The 18,712-nt window shown below is 24.6% G+C and overlaps 1 protein-coding gene across 1 annotated transcript; it reads right to left on the minus strand.

Annotated features, from left to right (window-relative positions):
- Positions 1-892: 892 nt before the first annotated feature.
- Positions 893-12,970, minus strand: LOC145829042 (large ribosomal subunit protein mL39-like). Its single transcript, XM_082936779.1, has 11 exons — positions 12,949-12,970; positions 10,798-10,901; positions 9,607-9,691; positions 8,655-8,740; positions 8,020-8,136; positions 4,805-4,904; positions 4,134-4,314; positions 3,019-3,075; positions 2,744-2,822; positions 2,347-2,457; positions 893-1,060 (listed from the first exon to the last, which is right to left on the minus strand). The coding sequence occupies exons 1-11, from the start codon at positions 12,968-12,970 to the stop codon at positions 893-895; spliced, it is 1,110 nt and encodes a 369-aa protein (XP_082792905.1).
- Between the last annotated feature and the right edge of the window lie 5,742 nt (positions 12,971-18,712).

Genomic DNA, 18,712 nt, shown 5'->3' on the forward strand with positions numbered 1-18,712 from the left:
GTCATATAAAAATAACTAATTATAATTTTTTTTTTCAGATAACAGTCTAATTTTAATAACATATTAAAATAATTAAATTAATTGGTATGCAAACATTAAAGTAAAATATTTAACTAAAATCTACACCAAAACTGGTGTTATACATTACTATGTTATATATCTCATTGAAATTAAAATAACTTATGTTATTTATGTTACTACAGCTTTTTTAATTTAATCTCTTATTGTTAACAAAACTTCTGATAAACTGAAGTTTAAATGTTTATCAATTAGTTAAGGAACATAAGTTTTCAAAGTTTAAGGATATAGAGAGATGAGTTATTATTTAAAACATATTTTAAATTAAAAATTTACAATAAACCTTATTTGTGCAATATAAAAAAAAATGAATTTTTTAGAATTCTAAAATGCGTAACTAAACGAGAGTGCGTAAAGATGCGAGAGGTTACTGTACTTAAATTGTGTAAAACAACTAATATAATCAAATATTGGTCGAATTTTTCTTATAACAATTTATTAATTTTGACTACAGCTGAAAAAACAGCATAAAAGTTTACTAAAATAAAATTTCAAACGTACAACAAAATTGTTACAATACCAAAGTGTAAAACGGTGTTAGCTTTTAGAAATACAATTTTTAATTTCTTGTTTTTAAAAATTAAAACACTTTATTGGTGTTGTCTAGTCATTATAAAAAAAATACATTTATCAATCGGAAAAGCACTAAATATGGTCTTTAAAATTATAAAAAGCCTAATTTTAAGTAGTAAAATATCAGAAGTTCAAAGTTTTAAATACTATTTGTATATTTTCAAAGCAAGTTAATTAGTAATTCTTTATACTATCACATTATACTAGAGTTACACGAAATTTTTAAATTAATCTATTATTTCTATTCAATATTCAGTTTTCCGTCTTCCTGCTTCCACTTTCCGTTCCAATTGCCATCAGTTCTCCTGTAAATTTTAACCGCGTCCTCAACCGACTCTTTCAACCTCAAGTAATCAACTTGTTTCTCTTTAACTGGTGAATTCGCATCAGTTGGAAGGTTGTCAGTAACCTGTTTTGAAAATCACAAGCAGTTCAGTTAAACATGCTGTGCTCACGAATTTTTTAAGCTGTTATTAAATTGTTGTAACGCATACATTTTTAAGTAGATAAGAATTAAGAGCAAGTTATTTGTTTCTATAAGTATCTATTCTGATGTTTTTACAATAATAAAACTAAAGGCATTGGGGGTTGATTTTTTTTCATACTTAACTTAATGTTGGATATTATATCAGGGTTGCCAATGGTTCTGGAAAATTTTCTCCAGATTTTCAAAGTTTTCTCCACGTTTTTAAAAGTAAACGTTTTTGGGTCTATTTTTGTTCTAAAATAAGGTTTAAGGTAAAAAAATGTGTTAATTACCATAAAAACATTGAAAAGATATTATAAAGCTACTTTAAAAGTGTTTTTAAATTAAAAAAAATTGCGATAACAAAAAAAAAATATCTGTATGGTATAATTTAGTTTCAGATCGAAATTTTACTACTAAACATGTAAATATTGTTTAAAATTCCAGTTTGTTTAACCTAAATTGTCAGGTTTGTCAAAGATTCCAGGTTTTGTGGCAACCCTGTTATATTAAAGCTAAAAGTATAAACTATAAATCAGTTTTTATATAATTTTAAATTTCAATTAGTTTTTTGAGATATAGACGTTTTTATAAAAAGTTTCATATACAAAAATATGTAATGTAACTTTTTTATCGTCAACTTTCTCTGGATTTTAAAAAATCACTAAAAATTTATCTTCTCCTTCATTTTTCGAACTAGGCACCTTAAATTTTAAAACATTCCTTTTATAGTTTAGAAGACTTTGAATGTAAGGGTTTCAATTTAATAAAATTTAAAAAAAAATAAAAAAAACAAAGTACGTGTTTTTTTTATCAAAATTAAAAAATTCCTGCATTCTATCAGTTATCTTAGTAATGTATTTATTGTAAAAATTTGAAGACGATTGATAAAAAAAAATAAGAAGGTAGTTTTTAGTGCAATAGTTTTTTTTTTCGCGTTGTTGGTTTGCGCCTTCTATGAGGAATATATTTAGTTAAACGACTTTAATCGCTTATATCTCGAAAGTAACTTTGAATTTCGTTAAGTAGTTAACATTGTATGATAACTCAGGCAAAACCGTAAAAAGTAATTTCAACCTCAAAAAAAATTTTAAGTAGTAAAAGTAGTAATATTAGCCGTATCTATAAGCACCCTACTGTATAAAGTTAATAAGAAGTTAGGGGTAGTCTTATATATTCAATTAATAAAAGTTATAATATATCAAAATTTAACAAAAAAAAATACTCACCAATTTTCTGGCTCTGTTCTCCAAAATGGTCCAGACTCGGTGATGGACTTTCTGCTGCACGGGAAGAGAAATTCCCTGCACCCTTCTCATGTTAGGGGAAATTTTGTGGAGCTGGAAAATTATATTGAGTTTCATAAAACATTTATATCTGTTTAAGAGTTTAGTGTAGAACGAATGTTGAAACACTTTTTTTTTGTGATATTCAATAATTTTCACTAATTATGAAAAAATTAGAGGTTAATGAGAGTGAAATTCTAATGAATTTTTTTTAATGTTAAGAAAAATTATAGAGATATAGACAAAAAATGAGTGAATATATAGCAATAACAAAACAAAATTAAATTCAGTTTAAGTATTATATTACTAATTATCTTTAAAGGAATAACTTTAAACTAACAGCGGTGACAGCATAGTGAAACACGTGTTTAGATGTGCTTGCAAGTGGACCATTCATTATTTCAATGTAATCTCCCAATCTGTGCAATAATTAAATTTGTTTCATCAAACGATATTTTTCATATAATCTCCCAATCGGTACAATGATTTTATTTACTCTATTTAAAAAAAAATACAACTTTTACTTAAATACAACCACCCAACAAACATGTTCAATAATTAAGTTTATTTTATTTTATGATAAAATTAATTATTATTTCAATACATTCTACAAACCTGTACAGTGAAACTTGATCGTCCGGTTGATATGGAGATAATCTGTCCAATCTCGCTCTGTTGGTTCAATGTTATAAGTTTTAGATTATTTTGTAGCTTTTTTATTAATTGCGTTACTGTTGAGCTAAGAAAGAGATAAACTTAACATACCTAGATTACTAATATCTCAATTTTACTAATTAGACAATAGATTACTAAACTCATATAAATTACTAATATCTCAATTTTTTATAAAATATTATAATTTACCTACATCTGTTTTGAATTGTAAACTAAAAAGAAAATAAATAAATAATATTTTCAAACTAAAAGTTTATACCCAGTATACTCTATATTTTCTTTCTTTTAAACTAAGACAATTAGTTTCAAATATTTCTAAACTTTAGGGATTAAAATGAACATTCAAACCGATCACTTATCCGGTTAGGTACACAAATCGCGTATTTTTAATCTTTGTGTTTAAAAGTTACAGGGTTTTCGGCAAATTTTCTCCAGGTTTTCGGGTCTATTTTTTAGTTTAATATTAAAATTATGGCAAAAAAGTTAAATTGTATAACGATATTAAAAAGATACTGCAAAGCTACTTTAAAATGTATTCTTTAAGAAAAAATTTTTAATGATGACAAATATTTTTTATTTATATTATAAATTTCTAGTGTCAAATCAAAATTTTACTAATTATCATGTAAAACTTGTTTAAAATTTCTGACTTTTCAGGTTTTCAAGTTATTTATGTTCAAAATCCCAGGTTTTTCTTTCTCAAGTTAGAGGTTTTTCCAGGATTTGTGGCAACCTTGAAATTAGTACTAATAATGATAGTAACAATTAAATCTAAGTCGTATTTCATCTAACCCGATAAAAAAAAGTGTATAGTTTAAATAAGATTTAGCCGAAAAAAACATTTTATGACAGAAAATATAAACATATCAACTTGTCAACTCGAAACAATTTTCTCGCAAAGCTCACATATATATTAAAACTCATAAAAAAAACTCTAACAACAATTTCATAATTCAGATTGTGACATATCTAACTCAGATGAAGTAAGATTAAAAGCATGAAATTGAAAAACCACTCAAAAACATATAAGACCAAACAAATAATCAATCACAAACCTGTCATCTTGGAACAGTTTCCTCGCAAAGCTGACGTTTACATCCAACCTGTGGAAATCGTTCTGTTCTGACAACACGGATCTTGAAACCTTGGTCAGGAATATCAGGTCTTCCTGAGTCCGGTTCCAATCCTGGAAGGTATCTGGTAGCTGCACGTCGTAACAGAACGCTCCACTTGTCACTGTTGATAAAACATTTTTAATTGTTTTACATTAATTGTTTACTGAGATTATTATTATTTATTTATAGAAAAGTAAGATACTTTTGTTGGTTTTGAAATATCTATTTATAACAGTAAAATACTTTTTACTTAGTTTCAATTACTGCATTTGTGACTTAAATAATATTTTGTAGCAAAACGCTATATTTGTTACTGAAAGTAATCAAAACTTCAAACAAGACTGATGTTTTATTGTAAGTAAACATATGCTCTTAAATTGCATTATAGTGTTGTCAATTGGATTAAATATATTTTTATTGTCATTGTCAATAGATATATCTCTAAAACCTTATTGTCAATGGGTATTGTAATAACATATTAAACAGTTTTATATGATTTAAAAACATAGCTATAATTTGTATGTTTCTATTCAAACATAGATTCCATATATGGTAATTTTTATCAAAAAAAAGTTAGACTTTATAACTTTCATATATGTAAAATCACAAACCGTCTAGCTGTGGTATTTGCACCATTTTTGGCTGCTGATCGTCTTTGAAAGCTCTCTGAATTGTGCTTCCCAGTACCATAGCGCACGACCTCCAGTAAGCCTACAATTTGTTAACAATTAATAATATAGATACATATGTTTTTAATGATTAATATAACAAAACTTAATTACTAAATGCAATATTAAATTTAATTTGCTTGTTTGTTGATGTTTTATAACGATTGTGGTTTATTGTGTAAAACTTAAAATTTTAATTTTAAGTTAAAGTTGAGGCCATAAGGGGGTCTAACATTTTTTCTACAAAAAATAACATAGACCTTATACAAAAGTTGCAGTTGTATATTATAACAAACTTTTTAAAGTTAAATAAAATATTAATTTATTGTTGAGATACAGTCAGTTGTGTAAAAAGTTTCCGATACAAACGTACATAGGAAAAATTTTTTGTTGCCAATTTTCTTAAAGTTTTTAATAATTCGCTAAAAATATAATTTTCCCTTAGTTTTTTAGTAAACTAATCTAAAACTTTTAAGTAATATTCCTTGCATTTATAAAAAAAATCTTATAGCAAAAATTTAGAAAAAAAAAATTAAATTATTTATAATTAAAATTAAAAAGGTAATCTAGTTTTTTTTTTAATTTTCCTATAGAAATTTATTATTTTCATAAGAAAAAATCAAGAATGTTTCGTAAAAATTGCATTGCTTAAAAACTGTAAAAAAGATCGATATTTAATGAAATAGTAAAGTTTTTGCCCTTTTACTTTGGTCCTTCTATATTTTTACTATTAATCTCTCCGACTTTGTACCCTCATTATGAGGGCCTCATATCTAAAATAACTAATTAAATTTTATAAACGGTAAAAGGCAATGCTAGCTCAGTTTAAAATCTTCAAAAAAAGATCGACATGTAAAAAAGTGTCTTACAATTCAATGGCCGTGAACTTAATTCATTTAGACAACCAACATAATGCTTTGAAATTAATCAATAATTTAATAGCTATTTTTAATCCGAGTTACACATTGATACACTTAACAACTTAAGAAATAATATATGCTTTTACTCTAAACAGTTTCATAGTTGCTTAGTTTGCAATGAAAAATAGTTTTATCAAACGTTTAGCAATACATATCCAGTACATATCCATAACTCAAAACTTTTATGTAAAAAAATAATAAAAAGTTATTTTTCGAACATAGGTTATTGCAGGTGTATATAGATAACCATATTACTTGTCACTTTGTTTGAAATATTATATTGCCACTTTTCTATGTAAAGAAAAGTTAAGTTACTAAAGAAATAGTATAAGAATATGGCAGGATTACAACTGGCTTTAAAGAAATTTCTTCCAGGCTTTTGAAGCTTGACGTTTTTGGGTCTATTTATAATTTAAAGGCATAGGGAGTTATCACCTTTTTTACAATTTAGTCTTGTTTTATTGGGTTTTACTAAGCTAAAAAATTTTTTTACAAATTTTTTAAACTCAAAATATTATTTTAGATATAATTGGTCAAAGTCGGAGACTACAATAGGTTATGGGAGGCGCAAACTAAAACAGCAAATAACTAGAAATTAGTAAAAATCTCTCCCATCCTACGTTATTTTGAATTAACTACCTCAAACTTTTAGGAAATGTTTCTTACAATATTTTTAAAAATCTGTTGGAATTTATTTTTAATTAAGAAATAAAAATTTTACGACAAAAACCGAAATAAAATGATATTTTGTTTATTTTTATATAAAATTTTATTTTTTATTTTTTCAAAAATTCCTTGAGACAGAATTTTCTAAATATTGTAAGGAACATTTATTGAAAGTTTGATGTATTTATCTCAAAAAACGTAGGAGAAGATAGATTTTTATTGAAATAGTCTTTTTTGGTGGTTTTAGCTTATGCTTTCCATAAGGAACCTATTGTTGCCTCCGACTTTGACCTGATATATCTCAAAAATTATTTTGATTTTTTTAATTCTATAGAATTCAACTTTTAGCTTAATTAAAGTTCTATAATTTAAGATCAAATTTTGAAAATAGTGATTCACCCCCCTATGCCCTTAAAGTGTCTAGGGTAAAAAGATGTATAAATAGTATAATAACATTGAAAAGATACTGTGAGGCTACTTTAAGTGTGTTTATTTATTAAAGAGATTTTTGATGATAAAAAAAAATTATTAATATGATGATTTTTTGAATCAAATCAAAATTTAACTTCTTAAGTTGTAAAAATTGCTTTAATTACCAGATTTTTTATAATTTTTTGTTGTAAATTAGAGTTTTACTAGGTTTTTCAGCCTAAATCGTCAAATTCCAGACTTTTCCAGGAGTTAAGTGGTAAACCTGAGCATATAACTTGTCAGTTTATGTATAACACCATTTCTCTATTTTTTCTATGTAAAAAAAGTAGCTACTAGGAAGCAGTATAAGAGTACAATCTAGATATAAAAATAATTGAGATTCAGTCAAAGTTTAAGTTTTTTAACAGTAGTTCTTATTTTTTTCGAAACCCAAGTAACTTACAGGAAAAAATTACTTCACATAATATTCTTTCCTAGAACAGTTTTTCTTATGATCATCTTGTAATTAATATAGCATAGTGTTATTAAACTGCTTTTGATTGATAAATTATATAATACTTTTCATTCATTTAGGGATAACTTTAACAAAAACTCCCGCTATAAATAACATTTTAATTAGAAGTTGGTACACAATAAACCTTTTTTATTTTTAAACATTAAAAACGTTATCTACATTTAAAAAAAGATGAAAATATATAAACTAAAACTAAATAATTGTATATTAAATTTGTTTTTATAAACATTTTAATGTTCTTTAAATTGTTATATTTGAAAATAACCTTAAAATTTAAAATAAGAAAGTTATTTGTATAATGTTCATTTTGAGTAATATTAATGCAAAATTCTGCGAATTAGATATATTAAAAACTTTAACATTTATTGTAGCAAAAAGTAAAGCAAAATTACAAGTACTTAAATAAATTTATCTACAAAATATCAAATAAACAATCAAAAACAAAAACAAACTCTAAATACATTACATTTTTCAGTATATTTTTATAAACAATTTGTAATTAGCAAGGGTTACTATAAATCTAAAATGCCCTACTAGAAATATAACCAAAAGCTCTTAACAAAAAGAAAATTTTTGTGTTTTTTTTTTGATAAAACTTGATATTTCAAAAATTCAACAATGCCAACCTGATTGACTTGCATGACGTCGTTTTCGTCCTGGGTGTTGAAGTTGAGAAAATCAACTTGGCAGTCGTAAGGGAGCTGAGTTCTTACATCCCAGTACACCCAATCACATTTCGGTGCCTGTTGGATTATTTTGTTTTATAAAAATAATGATAAGTAATTGTTTTTGAAATATATCTTTCACTAAATTTTGTACTTTAAACTATTAACAGTATACTTCCCAGTATACCCAATTACATTTTGGTGTCTAATGATTATATAGTTTATAATGATAATAGTGTTTTTATAAATTTCTCATTAAAGTTTTTACAATTTTGCTTACAAAGTTAACAGTGAAGAATATATGTTAATTATTTTTACAGATCGTTCATGAAAAACTATACAATGAGCTACACTCTACAAACGAAATTAATAAAGCAATAGCAGTTACAGTTTAAATTTAAAGCTATTATATAAAAAACATGACAAGATTTTATTTTTTTATTTATTAATAAAAAGAAGATAATGGTAGTAGTTATGTTTTCTATTAATTAGTATTAAGCTACATCAAAAATCCAAACAACTAAAACTGTGATAAATATTATAATTTAACTATATAAAAACAAACAAATGTAAAAACCAACAATGAGTTTTTATACACCAGCCATAGTGATGTGACTTGTTTCTTGAACATTTTGCTTCACTTTCGCAATGACCGTAGAATCAGCCTTGTTTTTCGATATATCTGTATAAATTGTTAATGTTCCATGTATGAACTTGTAACTGAGAAATTTTGAATTAAATTGGATATACAAATCATTTTTTATTTGAAACATGGGTCAACAGCTTCTAATGTTAATGATCCTGATTAAAAAAAATTAAACAGAAAACTTTTTAGGTTATATAGGACAGGTTAATTAAAAGGATCACACTGTTAAAGTTACAGCTTTAAAAAAATAAACTTAAATGGATTGGTTATAAAAATGACAGGTTTGCCAACCACGTTTAGACTATGACGCACACCAAAAATTTTAAATTTATATATTTTGTTGTAATTTTTTATAGTATAGTAGAAACCTAAAAATATTTACATTAGAAACCTTATACTTAAAATTTATTCTTTAAAACATTGAATGTAAATTTATTAATAAAAAACATGCTTTTATAATAAAAAAATGTGTTAATAAATTTATAATATCATAAAATAAAATTTTAATTTAAGCACTAATAATAAATGTTATTTACGGCTAGTAGCACAACTTACACACTGAAAACAATTGTGAATTTTTAAGTAAACTTTAAAAACTAAATAATGCTAAATTACTTGATTTTGGACTAAAATAACAATATAAATAAAATAAGTACAAAACGTTAAACAAATAACCAGTAATTATTCCTTAACATGTTCATGGTGAAAAAGTGTCTAATTAAAAATACTTAATTAAAAGAAACTTTATCTTTTATATAAATATTAGTAAAACCTTAGGAAAAAAAAAACAAAACTAATTAAAGCAAAGTAACGCATAAAACAGGTAAAATGGGTGCTTTAACACAAAAATTTATTATTTAATGCATAATCAATTAATTTTATTCTATCTACATCTAACTAACGCATAGCACAGTCGTACGGGGTGCTCAGGTTCTTGTTCATGAGCATGGTTGCACTCGGTACCAAAGCTGTACCAGCGTATTTGACCTGGTACATTGAAACTTAACATTAAAATTGAATGTTAATGTAATAAAATCAAACTAAACATTATCTTATACATACTTATTTTAATTTACAGACTTTAGATAACTACAAATCATTATTCTATAACTTAAATGAGATAAAAACAACTAATTTTTAATGAATGAATTTATCAGGTTATATTAAACCTGGTAGAAATTGAGGAAATAAAGTGGGTTAGTTTGGTTGAGATCAAAAGAACAGTTATACTTTTTTTTTAAATAAAGGACTTCCTCAAATTCAAACTATCATTCAATTTAGGGCATATGGGGGTCCACCTTGATTTTTACAAATTGATTTTATTTTATTGAGTTTTATCTGAGCTATCAGACATTTTTAACTGCTTGAAAAAACTCAAAGTAATTTTTGAGAAATGAGCGATCAAAGTTGACGACCACAATAGGTTCCTAATAAAATGCAAAAACTAAAAACGCAAAAAAAGACATTTTCACTATATCCTCCTTCTTCTTATAAGCAATCTTCTTCAAAATTTTAAAAAGACTGAATGAAGGAATTTTTTTAATTTTGAAAAATAAAATGTTTATTTAATAAAAAAACTACCTTTTTGTATTTTTTATCTAAAATTTGTATGTTTTAATATTTTCAAAGTTCCAACATTCAAAGTCTTTTAAATTATAAAACGAACGTTTCCTAAAAGTTTGAAGTCTCTAGCTCAAAAAATGAAGGAGGTAATTTTTAGTAATTTTTAAATTTCCAAGAAAATTTACCCCAAAAAAATTGCGGTCTATATGTTTGTATCGGAAAGTTTTTATAAAAATTACAATATCTCAAAAGTTAAATAAGATTTTTTAATTTTGTATAAACTGGTTTGAAGTTTGTACTTCAAGCTTTCGTATAAAATCCAATGTTATTTTTAGTAAAAAAAAATGTTGGATACCCCTATGCCCTTAATTATATTATTAATATAAGATTTAATTTTATTTAACTACTATTTCCTTTTACTGAGTTAGGTAGTTGACATTTTACAAAACAGCTGAATCAATTATTCTTTAAAACTTTTCATATAAAATCAATTTTTAAAATTACAATAGCAAATGATTTCAAAAAAAAACCTTAATTTTTTCCACCCTCGGTACTCTCAGTGAGGCGAGCCTCTTTTTTTCGTTGTTGAACAAATAGTTCTGATGTTGCACATAGTCCGAAGTGCTGTTGGTGCCTGAAAAAATAATTTATTAATCATATTAATAGTTTGCCTTTTTAATCACTTGTTAGTGCTTTTTTTTAAATTTATTTTTATAGCATAAAATATTTTAAGTTAATTTAGGTCATAAATACTTGTATTTATCATGCTTGTTACAAGTTGTTTATGATATTGAAAAATTATTTGGAAATTTATTGTTTTGAAGAAGGAGGAGATAGATTCTCTAACATTTTTTTTCAGAGTTTTAAGCAAAATGGCATCATAAAATACATTTTCCAAACATCTGTATTAAAAACTTTTATATAAACTGTAATATCATTGAAAGTTATAAAAAAATGTTTTATACTACACATTTTAAGCTTAAAATTAAAATTGATGTTTAATTGAAAAGAGAATTGTAGTACACCTCAACTGTACCAACTCAGGAGATCAACTATACACAAAAAACTGCAAGAAAAAGATAAGGAATATTTTAGAAAAACGAAGAAGAAGATGAAGAAATAAGAAGCAGAATGAATTTAATCGTTTTTTTCTTTTTTTAAAACATGTAATTTTTTTATTTTTTCTTTTTTATCTGTGCACAACACGCATAGCCGATCTCGGCTGATAGCGGGCCTTATTATTATGATTTTTTATATATCTAAATTCAATGCAAATACTTGTGTCTAGTTTGTTGACTACGTCACGTTGAAATTTGTTGCAAAATAATTTTCGTTTAACAAATAGTCTGCGAAACAGTTTTGCTCGCATAATGTAACATAAGATAAGTATTTTTTCTTGTTTAAGTTGTAGTAGTTTAAGTTCAATTTTATTATATTTTGTTTAATACCGTGTCCATTAATACGTGTAAAACTAATTTGCTCTCTTTTATCTTTGAATCAAATTTTTTGTTTATAATTACTATGTTATTTTGTATAAGTAATTTATTTTTTTTTTAAATTCAGTTTGCTTAAAGTTTTTTTTTTAAAGTTTGTCAACTTTACATCAATATTAATCTATATATAGGTTAATGTATTATTAAATAACCATCACTTTACAATTATTTTTTTAATACAATGAATTTTCATTAGCTTAAGTATTGACTTTTATTTTATATTATTTAACAAAAAATAATTCGGAAAACTTATGTTAAAAGTTGAACATTTTAACAATATACAACTTTAGTTTCATTAAAAGTATAAGATAAAGAAAGTTTTTATATCAATAGAAAACTTTTGTGTTTTTGTAAAAATTAATTTTTAAAAATTTTGCAAAGTATCTGTTAAAAACATCAGATAGCAAAAAATTCTGGTGTATTGTTTGAAAATTTACTTTGTTTATATGAAATTTGTGAGTTTTTTTTTCAAAAACATTTGAGTAGAAATATACTTCTTAAACAAGGAAAATGCAGATCTGTTAGCGAGATATTGGTATTTAGGAAACAACTGTAAAAAATAATAAAGATTAGTACTTAATGAGTAAGAGTAATTAAACCTCAACTTTTATTTATTATTTTTTAATAATAAACAAAAAACTAAAACAGTTTTTTTCTTTTTACAAACACTAATGTTTTAAAATAAAATTAATTAATTTTTAAGGATTATTAAATGGTAAGGTTTTCAATTTAACTAAAGCCTATTTGTTAATAGTTTGTTTAGCATAAGTTGCACTATTTTTTTTATAACAAAAGTTAAAATTACTAGCAATTAGATATATGGATTAAGCATAGAACTGGTGCTTAAATCTCACTTAGTAATAGTGTACTGAGTATATATTTATTTTGAAAATATAACAAAGTTAAAGAGAAATTAAGTAAAAAATGATAAAAATATTAATGTTACTAACAAAAATTTTTAGTCTAAATATACATGCATTAATTAAAGCGATAGTATATAATGTAAATAAAAACAAAAAATTTTTGTTAGTATAAGTTGAAAAAAGTAACTTCAACTAATACTATATAATAATAATAACCAACATGTTTATATAGTTTATACTTACAGTCTACTTATCTATTAAGCTTTCAATCTACTTGCTATTAAAAAATATTAAAACCAAAACTTCAAAAATAAAACTGAAAAACTGAAAGTCATGTCTTTTACCATTTTTGCGTTGTTATATTGAAAGTTTTGCAAAAAAAAATTTTGATAGTTGAAAAAAACTATTTATTTTGATGACTTATTGAAATATGTTACGTATAAAAATGATTACAATAACAAAATGTTTAATTTATTTTATCAAATGCATTATTGAAATTTATTGTAGTAAATATATAAATTAATTTTTTTGAAATACAATATAAATAAACTAATTAATTAAAACTTTGAACTTAAATAAATATGAAGAGAAGTGGATTTTTAAAAGTTTTACTTTTTGTGAAAATATTAATGTATCTTGAGAAAAAAAAAATTGTTTTGTTTAACACGTTAAAGTTGTCCACTCCAAAATTATAAGAATTAAAAGTAAAAATATATGAAAAAATAATGAGTATTGAGTTTAAGATAAACAACTAAGTTTAAATTAAATGTTAAGTGAACATTAGTTTGCTCTTTACATGTATTTAAAAAAAACAAGAAAAAAAAAATAATTGTCTTAGTACATAATGTTAGTATCTACTGCTTAAAAAACAAATTATGTTAAATAACTTTATATTTTTAACTAATTTTTTTATGTAAAACTAATTCAAAAAAAAAATATTATTAGTTTTTGATCAAACTGTTTACTTAGTAGTTACACTATTAACTATCATCATTGTAATACTGAATTCATACTGAACCACACGACCAAAAATCGATGTTAAAGTTTATGACCAGGTTTCATTCTCATTAAAACTTATCAAGCTCTCATAGTCATGATCTATTATGTGCATATTTTATTGGAATTAACAAAATAATAATTAGCTAACAAGTGTTAATAAAAACTGCATGTAGTAAATTTCGCAATTTATTGTAAGATCAATTCGACAGTAAACATATTTTATGTTTTACAACTAAGAAAGACTAAATACAATTGAATAAATATTTAATTTACTATCGTAAAGTTCGTAAGAGTTCGTAAAACTTCGACCTGCGCTTTAAGTTTCAGCAATTTTTATTTTCGAACTAAATTTAAGCCTTAAAACACTAAAAAGATTAAAAAGAAAAATTTTAGAATTGATTAAACGAAGTAGTTAATAAGTAAGATAGCATAACTACAACAAAAAAGTAAGATATTTACTTGTTATCGGTGTAAAACCGTTTTACCATAAAATACCAAAATTAATTAAAAGGAAAATGAACATGTAAAAATTTGAAAAGACTTGCAAAGTTAATGTGTTAATATTTGTTCAGAATAAATAGAGCTGAAAATAATAAAAAAATATAAGAGTTATGTATACAGGTTTGCACATTATCACAGCAAGTAAACAATACTTGCTTTATTTAATTTCAATTTGTTTTAAATAAGTTGAGTATTAATTCAGATTGTAAGGGGTTTTCTACAAAAATAAAAAGCTTTAAACTACTCTATTTGTTTTTTTAAAGTTAACCAATGATGCAATTTAACAACAAAACAGTTTATTGAAAACAACATCAAAATATGTCAACTGGTAAACAAAAATGTCAACAATTAAACACAAAAAACATGTCAATCTAACAAAACACAAAATATTCTTTACTGATTCAACTGAGATGCATTGAAGACACAATACAGTAGAATTCCGTTTTCTATTCCACTGTTGAAGATTCTCATATTCAAGTCAGCCAGTGGGCAAGTTCCACGCATGTCGTGAGATACTACAAAACTGTTCGCTTGCAACCCTTCTCTATCCTGAATTTGATCTTTGAGAGACCCGACGGTTTCAAACTTGTGTAATGCGTACTTTTCCGGTCGATGACCATCAGGACTCGAGAAAAGAACAAAAAAATGCGCCAAAGAAGACACTTTGCCGAGTGTGAGCACGAAACTAACTTGCTCCCTTATCTTAGTCATGTATGGAAAGTTAATGTTGTCCGTGTACAAACGCAAACCGGGTCCTTGATCTAGTACATCGGGATATTCAAACAGATTCTGGTGTTCGACTGGGATACCGCTTCTTCGACTGATCTCTTGTTTTATTTGCAAAATGCTTACTGGTAAAATTGCAACATTAATATTGTGCTTTTCACTGTCTGAGTATATGATTACTCGCATCCTAATTAACCTACAAAAGCTGAAAAGTGCTTGTTAAGTAACTTTTGCATTAAGTATTGTAAATATTGAGAATAAAATATCATATCTTATATTTCAGAATTAGACTTAACAAAAACTTTTGCTATTAAGAAAACTGTTTTAACTTTTTTTTTATTTTTTATTTTTTTAATTTTTTAAGACAGATATTGTAACTTATAAATAATACTTTTAAATTGAAAACACAGTTAAAATATACACTATACTAGTGCTATTCTTTATAATCTTATGTTATTAAATATTCAGCAATGGTTAAAATATAGATAAGTATTTATCCTTTTAACACAATAAATACTTTACAAGGTTTTATTTTTTTTAGTTAAAATTGAATAAAATTGTTTGGAAACCGTATTTACTAATCATTATATGGTTTTAAGCACAAAAAATTTTAAAACGACTATTTACTTTATATTGTTAATTTGGTAATATTTTAAAGTGAATTTTTTTTTTCTAGATTGCAAAAAAAAAAAAGATTACTTCTCTTTTGAAACTAAATACAATTGTATGTATAGTATAAAGCTACATAAAAGTACAAAATCTATTAAATAATAAATTTTTAAATTTACATAAACGTCTATGTATTGATTTTTAATGCATTAAAACTTAAAGTCATGTAGTAGTCTAATTTATTCAATCAGTTATTACTTAGTGATGATTTGTTATAAACTAGTAAAACGAAATTGTCCTTTATGAAAACTTGATATAAAAGCAGTACGCAATATTTAAGCTGTCTACAGAAAACTGTTTTCGCATATAAATGTTATTATGTATAAGTTCTAAACAAGCTAAAACAACCAAATGATCTTTCTTAGCTTTATTACTGCAAATATTTTTCATAGTAGAATCAAAATTAAAAATGCTGAACTAAACTATATCATTTTACAATAATACTCTAAGATATAAGATGCTAAGTAGGTCTTATACACCTGAGCAAATGTTTAAGAAATTTCAGCAGAAATGAAAAAGTTTGCATTTGAATTATACTTTAAAAAAATTTATTAGCTTGGGTGCAATTCATACACGCTAACATGTTTAACTAAACAAATTTCAACATAACAAAAACTAAATTTTGAAATAAAAACTAAATTAAGAACCTGAAATTTTCAAATATAAAAAAATGTTTTTTTTTATCATAGTTTGCATGCATTTGCTTACGATAGATTTATAACAAGACTATATATTATTCTAATAGTAATCAGCAGCATCTCGTAGTATTCTCGTAGCCATAACTAGTTTGTAGAAATTAAACAATATTAGTTTCTTATTTTCAATGAAAGTGGTAATAAAATAAGCAAAAATATCTAATAATAAAATTTTGTCTTTTTTTAGAATATCGAAATCAAAAGTTTTTATTTCTTATTATTTTTTTTTAAAACAAACATATAAGTGGTTAAAGTGCTTTAAGTTGGTTCTTTTCAACTATAAGTATAAATTATGTTTAATTTTAAAATCATCAATAACTGTAAGTTTTTTTAGAAAAGTGTTTTCCCAATTTCTTGTTTTAAAAGTTAGAATAGTTTAAAATTAAGATTAAAAAAAAGGTTTATTCTAGTCATGCATTTTTTCCTTCATTGCACTTTTTTCGTCATAAAAACTTGCGTTTAAAAGTAGTTTATAAATCTTTTCAAACTCAGTTATTAATTATTTAGCACTTATAAACTTAATTATTTTTACACAACGCATCAAAAATCTTTCAAATTAAACAACAACAACTGTAGTAAATAGTTCAACTTAATACTTAATGATGCCTACTTTACTCAATATTCATCTATCTAATTTAATAACTTAAATTCTTACAACAAATGATAATTAAAAAAAAATCATATCATTTAAGTAATGATTTTTTGTTTCATTCATAATCATTTCATTCAATAAAGTAATTTGAAATTAAAAGTTTAGCTTCATAATGAACATTTATATAAGTTTGAATAAATATGATATTTGATTGAGTATGTTTTATCAGGCGGTTTAGGCTGTTCAAATTTAACTGGACAAAATGAAAAAATAGTTTTAAGTACAAACTTACAATATAACTTCAAATAAGCTGTGGTTATAATGAATTCCACCATCTACTCAGTATACTTATAGCTGAACATAGTCTAAGAAATATTTTATTAGTCTCGTTTTCTCCTAACTGTTTCTTTGTTCTAAAAAATTTACTTACAAATGAATTGAACAGCAGTGTAACTGGTATTTCATTACAGCAAAAAAAAAATAATAGGAGTTATTATAAGATTTTTGTATTAGATAACACTTAAAAAAATTTTAATTAGTATGTTTTGCTTGTTTTATGCATTTTAATAATTATTGTTTTTTTGTTAAAACTTATACACATTCAAAAAAATAGCAATAAAATACACAAAACAATTGTACTTACACTTTTGTAAATGTATTCCGTTTTTCTTAACCAAAAAACGGGTACCATCAAGAGTCGATTAACAAAATATTTCATTTAAACTTGAAATATTTTGATAGCAAATAACTTTAAGACCTAAAAAATGTATAGTTACTTTAAAAAATTCATTCATTTATAAAAACTCGGAAATATTAAAAAAGAAAAGTATACAATTGATAAGAAATACTTATAAACCCTATACTCGTTTTCACCTCTAAGCGACTTATAAAACTAGTTGGATGATTTTAATATCAAACTTTAATAAAAGTATGGTAGTTTACCAATACAGTTTCTGTGATAAAGCAAGTCATAATGGATTAAGAACAAGGCATCTAGGGAAACAGATAAAAGAACGAGTCTTAAGGAGTGTAAGGACTTTTGCTTTTCAGATAAAAATATGATATTCTGGTCAGTGTTTTAAGTGCATTTAACGTGCGTTCATTGTAGAACACTTGGTGAAAAGTTCAACATGTGCAAACAGTTATAATCTAAAAAGATTTAAAACTATTGAGATTTCTAATAATGTTTTCGATTTGTTTAAGTTAGTTGCATTTGTTAAAGAAACCTGTTTTATTTAAGCAAAAAGATTCTGACTATAGTGGTTCTTTATTTTTTTTTTATTTATTAAATGTTGTCTTAATTATATTGATGTACAGTTTTACGGCATAACAACATAATATAAGTAAACTTGCAACATTTTAATTGTAACTAATTGCTTTTGTACTAATTAATTTGTTAATTATTTTATGATTACTTGGTTACTACAGTGCTTCCTCGCTAATCCGGTCCTCGCTAATCCGGCCGGTTTTAGTCGAAAAGTCGACTTATTTACTTAAGCGTTTTTTGCGTTTAATTTCATTTTACTTCGAAAAAGTATTCAATTTACGTTTTATAAGTATGCAAGCAATATATTGTTACGTCATAATAAAGTATCATTTGTATAATCTTAAATTTTTTCATACTTTTCCCGCTCAGTTGTTACAAAGTTGTTTATTATTCATTTGCATTTTTTCTGTCTTTGCTAAGCAAGTTACACTTTAGTATACTACAATCAACATATCTGGTTAAAAAATGGACAAGACAGCAAAGAAACGAAAAAGCGTTCAACTAATAATTAAAACAAGTTAAAAGTTTGCGAAATGGCAAACAATAATGTGCCTAAAGCTGTTATAATGAGCCAGTTTAACATTGGTAAGTCAACTTTAAATGACATTTTGAGAGGCAAAGAAAAGTTCAAAAAGTTTAA

The sequence above is a fragment of the Thalia democratica genome, chromosome 2 (genome assembly GCF_965202585.1).
Source record: "Thalia democratica chromosome 2, ktThaDemo2.hap1.1, whole genome shotgun sequence".
Classification (NCBI taxonomy): domain Eukaryota; kingdom Metazoa; phylum Chordata; class Thaliacea; order Salpida; family Salpidae; genus Thalia; species Thalia democratica.

Coding starts and splice junctions, on each gene's coding strand:
- LOC145829042 (XM_082936779.1), bottom strand. CDS start 12,970: ATGGTAAAAGACATGACTTTCA. Junction 8,741..9,606: donor CCCGTACGACTGTGCTATGC/GTTAGTTAGATG, acceptor CAATTTATACAG/ATATATCGAAAAACAAGGCT. Junction 1,061..2,346: donor AGAACAGAGCCAGAAAATTG/GTGAGTATTTTT, acceptor TTTTCAAAACAG/GTTACTGACAACCTTCCAAC.